Raw genomic sequence first — 15,163 nt, forward strand, 5'->3', positions numbered from 1 at the left:
TTACGGTGTTCTGTGAATGAATGGACTACAAGTCCCGACAGCCTTAGCAGCTGCCGGCTTGTAGTTCTCAATTTACTACTATGGCACTGTGAGTGTTGTGGTAGTTCATTGAGTCTTCAGAAGTATCGGCTTGCCAGTACGAGCAATCAGATACACTGACAGTCTGCAGGAGACCTGCATGGCATCAGTGATCTGCTGATTGCTGGTGCAATGCTTTACAGGCTCCTACTACAAAAAATAATAAATGCACATTTTTTTACCTGCAAAAAAATGTGCATTTATTATTTTTTTGTAGAAAGGTGAATTTATCCTTTAATGCTTCTTGGGATTCATTTTTACTGGGGAGAACTGTTTGCTATGGCAGAACAGCTGTTTCCTATAATCAGGCTACTGTGACTGTTTACCTACATATGTTGTGTAAATAAATGAAATGTAGGTATTTGTTTCCCTACCGCTAGAGAGTTGAATTTTCTTTGCCTTAAGGTGTTTTAGATTAGTGGACTAGCCAACATTTAATTTAATTTATTGAGAAAGTGGCAGTCTATTCTTTTGGCTGTGTTCTATATAATAAACAGGTATTTATGTGCTGCCAACTAGAATGTGTTGCTTTTAAGTCTGCACAATAAAGTCTGTGTTTCGGAACTTCAGGTTGGTCTCTTGCTCACAACACTGCTGTTTTCTTTATTAACAGTGCAGGAATAGGACGTACAGGCACTTTTATTGTGATTGATATTCTCATTGATGTCATCCGAGAAAAAGGTGGGTATAGAACTCAATACTGTCTCCTGTCACCAGGCACTTGGTCAAGGAAGTTGAGCATATGGCTATAGAGATATGAGGATATTTATTGTTCTGTGTATGTTGCTGTCTTACCAAGCGGATTTCATTTTATCTTTTAACCCTTTGACAGAAAAATGCCTTGCTTTGATCATATGCATTTGTGCTGTGTGCTTCCTTTACATGAAATGTCATAATGGAGAGGTAAAACTCCCACAACCTAACTATTTATCTTCAAATATGGTGAGAAAGGTCACAAATCGTTTGCATATCAGAGTACCCTAGGTTTTGGGGGACTCAGAAAGATATACATACAGGTACTGGAGGGTGCCTGATTTTCAATTAATTTGCAACCTCCAGTGCTCAATCTTGGCACCTCCACTTAGGTCTTCTGCCATTGGACACTGATGTGATTGTTGCTGTATGTAACTCCCAGCCCACCATGGCACTTCGACTGTTGTTTTTTTTTTTTTTTTTGGTAACTCGAGCACCAAGCAAAACCTTGTGGAGTGGCAGGGAAGCATACCTGTCTGCCAGTGCCACCTACCCCAAAGTATTGGGATTTTCAGTAGGGCAATGGCAGCAATCAAAATGACAGGCTGAAGTGGTTACTAGTGGAACTGAAGTGCACCTGCATTAGAGAGAGAACAGAAATGGGGAGAATAGTTGTTTTAAAATAGCTTTACTTTAACGTGACATTAAACTGTAGTTAAAAAACAAAACGTTTATTCAAGTATGTATTCTTAACTCCGTAAAGAATTGCTCTGTCTCCACCCAATCTTCCAATTTTCTTTTTTTGCTGTAATCAGACATTTTGTTAGGCTTCCTGTAAAGAGGATGGTTACATTGGTCCCCCTGTATGTAGGAATGAAGCCACCCTCTCTTTCTTGACTAGTGTAGTACTTGGCATGTGTTTCTGGCAGATTGTGTTTTTGTGAATGAAAGCTGTTTTCTCCAGCTGTAGTCATTCATAGCACTCTCTCTCCTGAATATCAGGCTGCAGTAAACGTAAGTGGAATGCTGAGAAGACCCGCCATTGCAGAATAGAGATGTGGGGTGGAACACAGTGCTGGCTGTAATCCCCCACCCCACTATGGAAATATCCATATTTTTAGGCTTCAGGAGGGGTGGAGGTATAGCCAGTGATGACGTAAAAGAAAAGATGTATTCTTTTAAACTCCTACTCCTCAAATTTTATACTTCAATATTTTTATTGAAAAATTGGTATACAGTAGAATACAAAAATATAGCAGCAATTGCCACCTACATAGCGAAATGGAGTGCACAATCATATTCATAGAATAGTTAAGCATATGAAAGAAAAACATTATTGGACATTGGTGATATGTAAAAAGAACACCATCTCAACCACGTAGCAAACTGCCCATTAATCAATGAACCCAGATAATGCAACAGAAATGCACCAAAAGTATACAAACAATTCAAGAGAAGAGAAAAAGGAATTAAGAAGAAAGAAAACAAAACGACAAAACAAAAAAAAAAAGGGGGGGGGGGGAATACCAAAGGGGGAGAGGAGATAGGGAGGGTCAGCTGCAGTACTTTTAAGATATAGAAATATAACTGATCCACGGTTGCCACGTCACCTCAAATCTAGAGACATCATTATTGACAATGCTTGTAAGTTTATCGTTTATAGTTATCCAATTAAGTTTTTGTTTAACCCCATCTAGTGGGATCAGTGATTGTCTCCAACTTCTAGCTATGGTAATACGTGCCGCCAGTAAGAGGTATAAAATTGATTTAGTTGATTTTTTGGGAACGTCAGCGGGTAGCAAATGAAATAACGCCACTTCCGGAGATCTACGAATATTAATTTCTATTACCGAATAGATAAAATTAAACATTCGGATCCAGAACCTGTTCACTACCGAGCATTTCCACCAGATATGGAACATAGTTCCCTCTTGTCCACAGCGTCGGAAGCAACTAGGTGATACAGAAGGGTACATTTTAGCAAGGCGCGTAGGAAACAGATACCAGCAAAGTAGCGTTTTATAGTTGGATTCGATAAGAACCGTATTGATCGAAATCTTTGATAAAGTTTGTGCCGCCTGCCGCCAAGTATCCAGGTCCAATGAGAGATTCAAATCCCCCTCCCATTGAGTCATATAAGATAATTTTGTGAGTGGATCAACAAGGGAAGCATAAAGAATGGACAAACGACCCCTCATCCTTCCAGCTGCCCCACAGGAGACCTCTAAGGGAGTGAGTGAGCAAGGTTCTGAAAGTAATTTGAGTTTGCTAGTGATAAAAGAGATAGGTTGGTAGCATCGAAACAATTCCCCGCGAGGCATCTGATACTTTATCAAAAAGCACTGACGTGAACGAGGACGAAGCCCATCCAGGTAGTCTCCGATACGTAGCAAGCCCTTATTCATCCACCAGTGGAACATTGACGGCGATAAGCCAGGAATAAACTCGGGACTGCAAAATACCGGAGCCAGAGGGGTATGTGGGGAGAAGAATGGTTTGCGTGCTCGCCATCTATCCCAAACTGTCAACGAATAGGACAACGTAGGACACAGAATAGGAGGACGCAAACGACTAGGAACCCACATGAGAGCACCAATAGCATAGGGATGACAAGATAAGGCCTCAATCCCAACCCACTGGGGGACGTACCCCCTGGCAGTAGTGCAAGATAACAGCTATTTGTGCCGCCTGAAAATAGGCCAAGAGATTAGGAAGTCCCAAACCGCCATGCTCCTTTAAGGAAAACAAGGTTGACCTGTTAACCCTAGGACGTTTACCCCTCCAGATAAATCTAGAGACTGCTGCTTGTAATAATAGCAATTCCCTCTTGGGAACCATGATCGGTAACGTCCTAAAATAATACAATAGTCTCGGTAGAAAGGTCATTTTAATAGAATTAATTTTACCAAACCAGGAGAGTGAGAGATCCTGCCACTCTAGTAAGTCAGATTTGAGTCGTTTTGAAGAACGGGAGATAATTGGTCTTATATAACGTTGAAATAGATTTCGTGAAGTGAACCCCCAAATAGGGGAGAGAACTAGAGGCACACTGGAAGTCAAAATTGTCCTGGAGGTAATGGACCTCTGAATCCGTTAACGAGATATTCAAGGCAATCGTTTTAGAGGAATTAAGCATTAAACCAGAGGCCTCAGAGAAACAATGAAACAGGCGGAGCAGACCAGGTAAAGAAGCCCGAGGATTAGAGATATACGTAATGACATCATCAGCAAATAGGGCGCATCTATGGTCCCGCTGACCACAGCGGATGCCCGAGATGGCGGGATCAGAGCAGATAGCAATAGCAAGTGGTTCCATAGCCAAGGCAAATAGTAGTGGAGAAAGAGGACAGCCCTGCCTAGTTCCTCGCTTTATCGAAAGGGAGGCTGATTTATGACCGCGAATAGAAACCTTAGCTGACGGATTAGAATATAGGGCCCACAATAATGTCGTGAAATAAGGACCAAACCCAAACTTGTCCAACATCCTAAATAAATAGTCCCAAGATAGACTGTCAAACGCTTTATGAATATCCAATGTTAATAATAGGATTTCCCTCTGTGAGGATTGGTCCCAATTGCATTGTACATCTGACAACGGGGCTAAAGTCCGGCAAATTTGATCTGATGTTTGTCGACCGCTGATGAATCCTGACTGATCATCATGAATATGCAGAGCCAAAAAGTTATGGAGGCGTAAGGCCAGGATTTTAGTAAGAATCTTTAAATCACAATTGATTAAGGAGATAGGCCGATAATTAGAAACTATAGAAGCGTCCTTAAGAGGTTTAGGGATGACACTGATAAATGCCTTGTTTTCGGCAGGGGGCACCCGCCCCCCATCCCGTAAATAGTTAAAGTAGAGAGCCATATGGGGAATCAGGACATCAGGAAAAACTTTATAATAGTTATGAGGAAGACCATCTGGTCCCGGGGCTTTATGAGGGGCAGGGGATTTCATAGCACTTCCAATTTCTTTGCACGAGATAGGCCTTTCCATCAACTCCCTATGAGCATCCTGGAGAGAGAGAATCGGAACAGAGCTCAAAAAGGCGTCGAGAGGCGAAGAAGCATCTCCCTGAGGCGAGCTATATAGTTTAGTGTAAAAAGAATGAAATTTGTGGAGGATCTTAACAGGGTCTTGAGATAACGTTCCATTATCCAATCTGAGTTTAGGGAGAGCCGTCTGGGAATGTCTGGGAGTCAACTTGCGTGCCAATAAGGGTCTATCTCTCCAAGTAAAAAATTTATGGTTAGACCATCGTAACTGTTTGTCAGCCGTAGTAGTAAGGCAGAGATTTAGTTCCAATCAGGCCTGTTGAAGTTTAAGCAACAGGTCCGGACTGGGATTTCGCTTATGCTGGGCACCCAATTCTGTATAGGATTGGTTTTTGTGGCTAGTAGGTCGTTGCAGGCTTTTTTAATTCGTGAGGAGAGTTGAATAATAAAACCCCCTAACTGAGGCCTTATGGGCTGCCCAGTTAATCGCCGGGTTCGTATCCTCCGCTTTATTAAGTTTAAAGTACGCTTGTAATTGTGAGGAGATGTCCTGACAATAGGAGGGGTTACCCAAAATGGAGTCATTAAGACGCCAGCAATAAGCTGTCTTACCAAGTGTCCAGGAGGACAATTGAATAGAAATTGGGCCGTGGTCAGACCAAGGCGTGGAGAGAATTTTTGCAGTGAGGAGTCTGGAAAGTGAATGTGTATGAAGAAATATATGGTCAATGCGAGAATAACAATTATGGGCCCTAGAATAATGGGAGTAATCTCGAGAAGTCGGGTTAGCTTCCCTCCAAGCATCGACAAAGTCGTAACGATACGGTAGTTGGGCCAGCTTACGGCTCTGCCTAGAAGGGGGCTGAAGCATGGCGGTTTGGGAACGATCCAAAATCTGATCTAATGCTAAATTAGAGTCACTGGCCAAAATAACTCCTCAGATTTTAATGGGGACAGGTACTATGTGAACAAGTAGTCTACCTCTGTTAGGGGAAATATTAGGGATAGACAATAGCCATCATCAGGGTTTTTTCTTAGGGGGTATCTATTTCAGGAGTATCTACGTATGATCCAAAATGTAAAATCATATATAAATTCCCACATTCTATTTAAGCTGTTTCTTGCCTACTTCTATTAATCTGAACAATCTGGAAGTTTGTAACCTTAGTGAAGGTCCCCACACATTTACTTCCTTGATATTTTATGTCCCGTGATTAAGCACTGCAGTGTCGTACATTTCTCAGTGCCTGCCTTCTGAAACTGCAGAGGTGCTGAGAGGAGGAATTTTAGTAGGTGACAATCCATGAACCACTGCTTGCAGGCAGCAAGGTACCATGGGATATGTAGACCATTGAAATCAAGCGCAAAGAGCAGAGAAGAGAAACTGTAAAGCCTTCAGGGAATACAGGAAGTTGCAGAAAGAGATGGCCAGCAGAACTTAGAACATGAAAGGAGATTTTTCAAGGAATGCAATATTTCATAGTCATAAAATGACTATTTTTTTGTATTGCTAGTACAATGCAAATTTAATAAAATTAAAGTTTCTGTTGTGACTATAGCTGCTGCTGAAAATGTTGATACCTTATAGTTTAAATTTCCTTTCTTTATATGATCTTCAATGGCCCATACAGGCTGTGGATCTTCTGCCCCACAGTTAAGTCTCAGCTGTCGCACGAAGGATCTCTACATCCCTAGGACAGTGTTGGATTAGGCTGCAGTTTATTACCAACTTTGGAGACTTCTGTCCACTCTTGTTACTGTCTTTCCCATAGCTGGAAGGTTTTGTTGATCAAGTCAAACCACAGGCCGTCTGAAAGAAGAGCTTATCCTTTTAGTTAGAGATTTGTAGTATATGTAACATCATGCATTTATCTACAGAAGGAACCCCAGTCTAATAAAAGTGGAACTTTACATAATCATTGCCTATTTTTAATCTTCATGCTGCTAGCATTAGTAAATAGTAAAGTATATCATATTTACCTGTTTTAAATTTTTTTTTTTAATTTCTTCAGTTGGTTCCTGTTTTCTAGGCCTATAATGTCATAAATCCCAAGATTCTTTAGTAGGGTTTTTCTCAGCTAAGCACACCCTCCCGCCTGCTTGCCAAAGCTAAGGGCAGATGGTTTCAAAGAAGTAAATGCTATATGAATAATCTGCTCTTACTCAAGATGACAACAGCCAGGAATGCTAGGGGGTGTTATTCAGAGTGATTTCTCAGCAAAATAAAGCATGGAAACCTGGATGGATGGGGGAGTTTTCAATGAATACTAAAAATGAATTGAGTAGTGCTTTTGGTTTGTGATGCTCAGATACAGTGTAGTTCCACTTTAAAGAGTCTGATATTAGTTTTAAAAAATAATTTTTGATGTTAATAATACTGAAATATGCTGGGAAGTTGACCCTTTGGTTCTCTCCCTACCTCTCATATATATCCTTTTGCTCATTAATGAGCAATATTGAGGGTCTTAAAGGAAGATGGGGGGGGAACCAAAGTGCCAGCATTTTAGTTAGTATTTGCATAATCACCGGGTTTTAGAGATTCCTGGGCACTCATTCAATTTACTAAAGATAACTGCTCACCAATCAGCATGACTGTCTTATCATTCTGCTATTAGCTTACCTACTTACAAGTGAGTACACACTCGCATTTTTTTCAGCCTGTATTGAAAGAACAATATAGGCTGGTATTGCTGACTTTCTTCTGAAATGATACAAAAGAAAGGTGACAAAAAGGTCAAAGGATTCCCAGGGGACTTTAGAGGCATAAGATATGAAATATATTAAAAAACAAGTAATCAATCTTTATTATTAATTCCAAAAAATGGTCAATGGGACAGAGGTAGAATACAATATGATACACCAATTAATTAAGCCAGCATATACCCAAGTGTATTTAGAAATTACAACAATATAGATACATGTCTTGCTTCCCATACTTTTTGTCTATGCTTCCCATAATCCCCAACATGTTTTGGAACGGAGTTCCTTCTTCAGGGGTAATTACTGGTATAATGATTAATTAGTAGGTGTATCTGTGTATCTTGATTCAAAAATAGACATCCACAAAGTAGAGGCAGTTTAGCCAAAATACGCGTAAGATCTTTAAATTCACATCTCCAGCTCTGGAGGGGTTACTGCAAGGATCCCAGTGAGGTGCCATCGAAGGAAAGGCTAATCTGGTCATAGCAGAATAGCAGTCACAGCAGAGGTATGCTCTGCAAGGATGTCATAGGACTTCCCTATGATTTCCTTGCTGAGCATACCTCTGCTGTGACTGCTATGACCAGATTAGCCTTTCCTTTAGGTGGTGTGGTATATTGTTGTATTTCTAAAAACACTTGGGTATATGCTGGCTTAATTAATTGGTGTGTCATATTGTATATTACCTTTTGTCCCTTTCTCCCATTGGCCATTTGGCCATTTTTTTGGAATTAGTAATAAAGATTGATTACTTGTTTTTTTTTTTATATATTTCATGTTTCATATCTTCTGCCTCTAAAGTCCCCTGGGGCATCCTTTGACCTTTTGGTTGCCTTTCTTTTGTACTATGTATAGGGAGGCTGGCAGTATCACAACCTTCCATTATTGGCTCATTATCAGTTCATCTGAAATGATAGTTGCCATAGTCTCTAGTTTTGTGATTTTGGAGTTACTGATCCATGTCAAAGATCTGCATTTTTTAAGAACAAAATGAGATATACATATGAAAACAAGTAAGAAAGGAAAGAAGAGGAGAGAGGAAAAAGGACAAATGGGTGGGGGAAGAACACCACAGACCCATTGTTAATCCTCAGTCTAGAACCAGTTCTCATCTGTTTCACAAATCCATCAGTCTAGGGTCGAAATCCAGTGGCAGGAATCAGGAGACCCATGGGTCCCAGATCTTGGGAAGCTTTGGCATCGTATCTGTTAATTTCGCTGTTAGCTTTTCATTAAGGAAAGTCAATTGTAGCTTATTTATTCACCGCCATTAGCAAGAGAGTGTAAGATAGCCAAGCCTTAGCTATTGTTTGTTTTGTGGCTGTAAGGATATGCCTGATTTGTGTCTTTTGATTTATTATGTATTAAGGCTATTGAATCAGAATAACAACCAGGTAGGTTGCATTTTTAGAAGAGATGAATGGCTGCCTGCAAATTTTAATCGGTATGAGTTTTGTTTACGATTTGCAAAGTAAAAAAAGTATTTGAATTATTATTTTAATATCTGTCCAATCGGAATTGGTTTTTTTATATAGCTTATAAAAGTATGAAGACAATCCGTTGCTGGTTCTAGACTATATGTAAAAGTGATGCACAATTTGGAAACCCTACTTTTATGATACAATAGTATATATTGGAGGAAACACTCAAAGTAATTTATAATATCACTTAAAATAGGTGAGTTGGAAGCTTTGGTGCATTAACAGAACTGTGATTTAATTGGTATTGCTGAATCTTGGCTTCATTCTTCACATGACTGGGCCATTAATATTCCTGGCTATGTTGTCTTTTGGAGAGACAGGGTAAATAGGAAAGGTGGTGGTGTCTGTCTCTATCTGAGAAGTGATCTCAGAGTGAGTGTGAAAGAGGACCTAGTTGATGGAGAGTGTGATAAGACTGAAGTATTATGAGTGGAACTGCACATGGGGGTGCGTACTACAAAGGTTATCATTGGAGTTTGTTATAGGCCTCCCAGTGTTAATGAGGTGGAGACTCAGCTCCTTGCACAGATCGAAAGGGCTGCAAGGGCTGGGACAGTGATAATAATGGGGGATTTTAACTACCCGGAAATTGACTGGAGTAATGGTACTTCAGTAACAGTTAAAGGGCAAACATTTTTAAACCTACTACAGGACAATTTTATAGTACAGTTCATAGAGGCCCCAATTAGGAATGATGCTCTGCTTTACCTGGTAATCTCAATACATGCAGAGCTTATTACGAATGTCCTTATAAAAGAACATTTGGGTAGCAGTGACCATAATATGATTTCATTTATTGTTAGCTGTAAACAGCAAGCACATACGGGAAAAATAGAAATGCTCAATTTTAAGAGAGCTAATTTTCCAAGGCTGAGAGCTGCTCTCCAAGACTTAGACTGAGAGGGAATATTGGCATCAATGAACACAACACACGAATAGGAGTTCTTCAAAAAGACTGTATGTGAACATACTTCAAAATTTATTCCTATGGGCAACAAGCTTAAAAGGCTAAAAATCAAACCTATGTGGCTTATGGCCAAAGTTAAAAAAGCTATAGATAATAAGAAAAGAGCTTTTATTAAATATAAAAATAAAGGAGCGCTATCATCGTTTAAACATTACAAAGAATACAACCGAATATGAAAAAAGAAAATAAAGGCTGCAAAAACTGAAAACGAACGACAGATTGCAAACGATAGCAGGATCAACCCCCAAAAATTCTTCAAATATATTAATAGTAAAAAGGTCCGGTCTAAGCATGTAGGCCCTTTACAAAATAATCTAGAGTGGGTGACTGGGGACAAACAGAAGGTAAATTTATTAAATAACTTCTGCTCTGTGTATACAAAGGAGCATGGGGGAGCTCTTGTCCATAATGGGCAAAACCCTTACTTTTTAATATATTTATAAACGATATAGGGTCTGGGATTAAAAATCCCATTTCAGTCTTTGCAGATGACAGCAAGCTGTGCAGTGGCATAACGTCCTTACAGGATGTCTCCAATTTACAAGCTGACCTCAATGCTCTGTTTAATTGGGCAACTATGTAGCAAGTGAGGTTTAATGTTGATAAATGTAAGGTTATGTACTTGGGGGCTAAGAATATGCATGCATCATACATACTAGGGGGGGGTACAACTGGGGGAATCAATGGTGGAGAAGGATCTGGGAGTTCTGGTAGATCACAAGCTTAATAATGGCATGCAATGCCAAGCTGCGGTTTCTAAAGTGCGCAAAATGCTCTCTTGTATTAATAGATGTGTAGACTCCAGAGAGAGAGATATCATTTTACCCCTGTACAAATCATTAGTAAGACCTCATCTGGAATATGCAGTTCAATTTTGGGCACCAATTCACAAACAAAAAAAAAACATTGGGGAACTGGAGAAAGTATAGAGAAGGGCAACCAAGCTGATAAGAGGCCTGTAGGAGATCAGTTATGAGGAAAGATTAGAGGAACTGAATTTATTCTCTCTTGAGAAGAGGAGATTGAGGGGGGACATGATCAACATGTATAAATTCATCAGTGGTTCATATACTGAACTCGGTGTAAAGTTATTCACCCTGAGGTCATCACAGAGGACAAGGGGGTACTCTTTGTCTGGAGGAAAAGAAATGTAATCTCCAAACACGGAAAGGTTTCTTCACAGTAAGAGCTGTGAAAATATGGAATAGAGTCCCTCGAGTTGGTTCTGGCCAACTCAGTGGATTGCTTTAAAAAGGCCTGGATTGTTTCTTACTTGACTGTTTTACCAACGCTTGCCAAACGCCCCTATAGCGTTTGGCATGCGTTGGTCCGGCGTTTGCGGAGCGTTTTTTAACGCTCGGCAAACGCTGCATGCGTGGTTTAGCGGCGGTTGCTATGCGTTTGACGAGCGTTAAAAACGCCCCACAAGCGCCTATAATGAAGTTTAAATGGTGTTACCGCTCCGCAAACGCCCCACAACCGCGTCGCAAATGCCGGGCGTTTGCGGAGCGGCACCATAGACTAGAATAGGAGGCTTCAACGCCTCCTGACTCAACCAGAGGCGTCCATTTTGCTGCGACGCTAACGCTCCCGTTAGAACAGCACCATGTGCTGCAGTGTGCTGAATTGTCCGAGGCATTTGGGAAGCGGTAAAACGCTTCCCAAACGCCTCTCTGCCGCCTGCACACAACGCTAGTGTGAACGTAGCCTTAGATACACAGAATATAACTGGATACTTACATTTATAGGTAAAGTTAATACAGGGAACATCCAATTGCCTCTCGGGGGTTCAGGAAGAAATTTTTTCTCCTGCAGTAGCAAATTGGATCATGCTTTGCTGAGTTTTTTAGCCTTCCTCTGGATCAACTGTAGGTGTAGGATTATAACTTTTTTTTGTTTTTAATGGTTGAGCTGGATGGACTTTTGCCTTTTTTCAGCCAGACTAACTATGTAACTATGTTTTTACAATACTTATCCGCTTACCTTGCTATATTTTGAAGACTGTATTACATGTACACTGCTGTAGATTCTATTAATATCACAGTGTTCATCACAGCCTTCAGGGCTTGTCTTCAGGGACCACCAGCATATCATGGTGTCCTGATCTTTTTTTTTTTTTATAAATCAAAGTGAGAATAGTTACTGTACATACACCTGGACTTCTGGGAAATACTGTTCTGGTAGTCCCAGTGATTTGTGAAGCATCGTGAAAATACTGGCCCAATTGCGTTCTACTGAACAGTTGACATAACAGGATAAGCCAATGAGAGACTATTGATTTTAATTAGTCACAACAGACTGGTAGATTTCATGGAGAGGGAAACTGAGGAACCCTCATCATATTGTACAGCTAAGGTAAAAACTGTGTATGTAATGAGCAAATAAAGTAGCGAAAATAATTATTTGATCCCCTGCAGATTTTGTACGTTTGCCCACTTACAAAGAAATGAAGGGTCTATAATTTTTATCATAGGTGTATTTTAAATGATAGACACAGAATGTCAACCAAAAATCCAGAAAAAAACACATGATTCAAATGTTATAAATTGAGTTTCAGTTCAGTGAGTAAAATAAGTATTTGATCCCTTACCAACCATCCAACATTAATTCTGACTCCCACAGACTGGCTATGTGCTCATGTGGTACACAGATTAGTCCTGTCAATGTAAGAAGGCGCACCTAACAACACCTTGTTATGTGTATAAAAGATACCTGTCCACAGAATCTCTCTTCCATTCAAACCTCACCACCATAGGCAAAACCTAATAGCTCATCAGGGACAAGATTATTGTAGACCTGCACAAGGCTGGAATAGGCTACAAGACCATCAGCAAGAAGCTTGGTGAAATAGGAGACAACTGTTGGAGTATTTACTTGCAAATGGAAGAAATACAAAAGAACCGTCAATCTCCCTCGGTCTGGAGCTCCATGCAAGATTTCGCCTCATGGGGTAAGGATGATCATGAGAAAAGTGAGGGATCAGCTCAGAACTACACGGGAGAAGCTTGTGAATGATGTCAAGGCAGTTGGGGCCACAATCAACAAACCATTGGTAATCCAATACGCTGCCATGGTTTGAAATCCTGCAGTGCCCTCAAGGTCCCCCTCCTCAAGAAGGCACATGTACAGGCCTATCTGAATCGTTTAGATGTTCATTGGCAAACTTCAGAGAAGGATTGGGAGAAAGTGCTGTGGTCAGATGAGATCAAAGTTGAGCTGTTTGGCATTAACTCGAATCACTGTGTTTGGAGGAAGAAAAATGCTGACTATGACCCCAAGAACACCATCCTTACAGTCAATCACGGAGGTGGAAACATTATGCTTTGGGGTTGTTTCTCTGCTGAAGGTATACGCTGATGTTGCCGCATTGAGGGGCCAATTGACTGGGCCATATATTGTAAAATCTTGGATGAGAACCTTCTTCCCTCAGCCAGAATACTGAAGATGGGTCATGGATGGGTCTTCTAGCATGACAATGACATACAACATGCCAGCAAGGCACTGGTATGTTACTCACTTCTGTGAGATACTATATATACCACCATTTGTAGTCGCTATAACTTTCACGCAGCCCAATTAATTTACACGTATTGGGATTTTTTTTTTTAGCAGTGACATGTAGCAGAATACATTTTGGCCTAAATTTATGACACAATTTGACTTTTTAACTTCAGATAAGTTGAGCATCACTCTCCATCCAGCATCCAGGCTCTAAAAGAGGTTCTTGAAGAATGGAAAAAGATTGATGTTGCAGTATGTTGCCAACTTGTTCATTCCATGTCTAGAATACTTGGTGCTTTCTTTACAAATCATGGAGGTCATACAAAATACTAGATGGAGTAGTTTTTGTTGTGGGGTGTATTCATTTTTGCATCAACGTATTTGAGTAAAACGGAAGATTTTGTAATCTAAGTTATATTATTACCCATACTTTCATGTAATGAGCTAAACAAATGTTCTATGAAACTCAGTTTTGTCAAAAGTTTGGAAATTGTTCTTGTGTTCATTGAGATATTGATTAAAATCTTGCTTTTCCAAAGGGATGTACTCATTTATGCTGAGCACTTTATATGCAGCTTCACAGATGTGGGTCTTCTTCCATGGGGCTGCATATAATGTCTTCTGCGTTTTGTGTTTTGGGAGCGCACTCCTAGCACAGGTAGTGAGCTCCCACTGGAAGCCCTAAATCTCGTACTAATGAACAGGAACTGGGATGCCCGGTTCCCGATCACCTGATCACTATGATAGCCTCTGATTGGCTGTCATAGTGATCAGTAACTGGGAAGCCTGCCCCTGTGTGTTTTTTTTTTTTTCTCCTCTGAATGGAGAGAAAGATACATTGTATTTTTCTCTCCTTGCTAGAGGAGAAAAATGTAAACAAAAGTGTATGTTTAAAAAAAAAAGAAAATGGCTAAATTGAGGTTTGCTCTAAGTCAGTGTTGGGGGGTTAGAATTGGGATCAAGGGTAAGTATATTTTAGGTAGGATTAAAAAAAAATATTGGTGTGAGTGTGTTTTAGTTAGGATTTAAAAAGGCAAAATGCAAACAATTTTTTTTCTTGGCCTTGCTACAGGTATAAACAACAAACATACACGCACATATGTGGTATTGTTGCAATTGTCAGGAGCAGAAGAATTTATTTTGACTTGGTGGCAGGTTTTATGGTAATAGCAAGAAATATATAGCTGAATTAAGTTGTTTTTTTTTTTATACTAGTTTGGACTAGTTTTCCTTTGAAAATAAATTGGGAGATATCTGTTACCGTTTACCATCAAATAAAAGCCCAATTTGTCCTGAAAAAAAACAAGGTATAATTCACCTTGATACTCAAAGTAGTTGTGTTAATATGTACAATCTTACTAACATGTCTATAGCAGTAATATTGCTACAGGGTCGCACGGGTAAGCAAAATCACGTGTATATGTACGTGATTTTGCATTTCCGGGTAGGGGGCGTGCACGAGCCCTACCCGCGCCGCCATTCTTGGCCACCAGTCACCGGATCCCAGTTGGTGATTATCGAGCATCTCCGACGGGGAGGAAGACTGTTTTTTGTTTACAAAAAGTCTTCCTCCCTGTCACCTCAGGCACACTGCTCGGGATGGCTGTGTATAGCACAGCCATCCCGATCAGTGTGCTTACAGTGAAGCACACCCCCTCCTCCCCCTAGTAAAACACTCCCTACATATCGTTAACCCTTTGATCACCTCTCATGTTAACTCCTTCCTGCCCAGTGTCATTAGTACAGT

At 40.3% G+C, this 15,163-nt stretch overlaps 1 protein-coding gene across 1 annotated transcript in view; it reads left to right on the top strand.

The window, feature by feature from the left end:
* PTPN11 (protein tyrosine phosphatase non-receptor type 11) overlaps window positions 1–15,163 on the top strand; it is a 111,458-nt gene that overhangs the window by 46,569 nt on the left and 49,726 nt on the right. Inside the window, exon 12 of the mRNA XM_089677009.1 lies at window positions 692–759. Coding sequence (XP_089533135.1) covers window positions 692–759 — 68 coding nt within the window. The remainder of the gene's footprint in view (window positions 1–691; window positions 760–15,163) is intronic.

Source organism: Staurois parvus, unplaced genomic scaffold, assembly GCF_062004578.1.
Source record: "Staurois parvus isolate SC_StPar_1 unplaced genomic scaffold, SC_StPar_1.0 ptg000014l, whole genome shotgun sequence".
NCBI classification, from domain to species: domain Eukaryota; kingdom Metazoa; phylum Chordata; class Amphibia; order Anura; family Ranidae; genus Staurois; species Staurois parvus.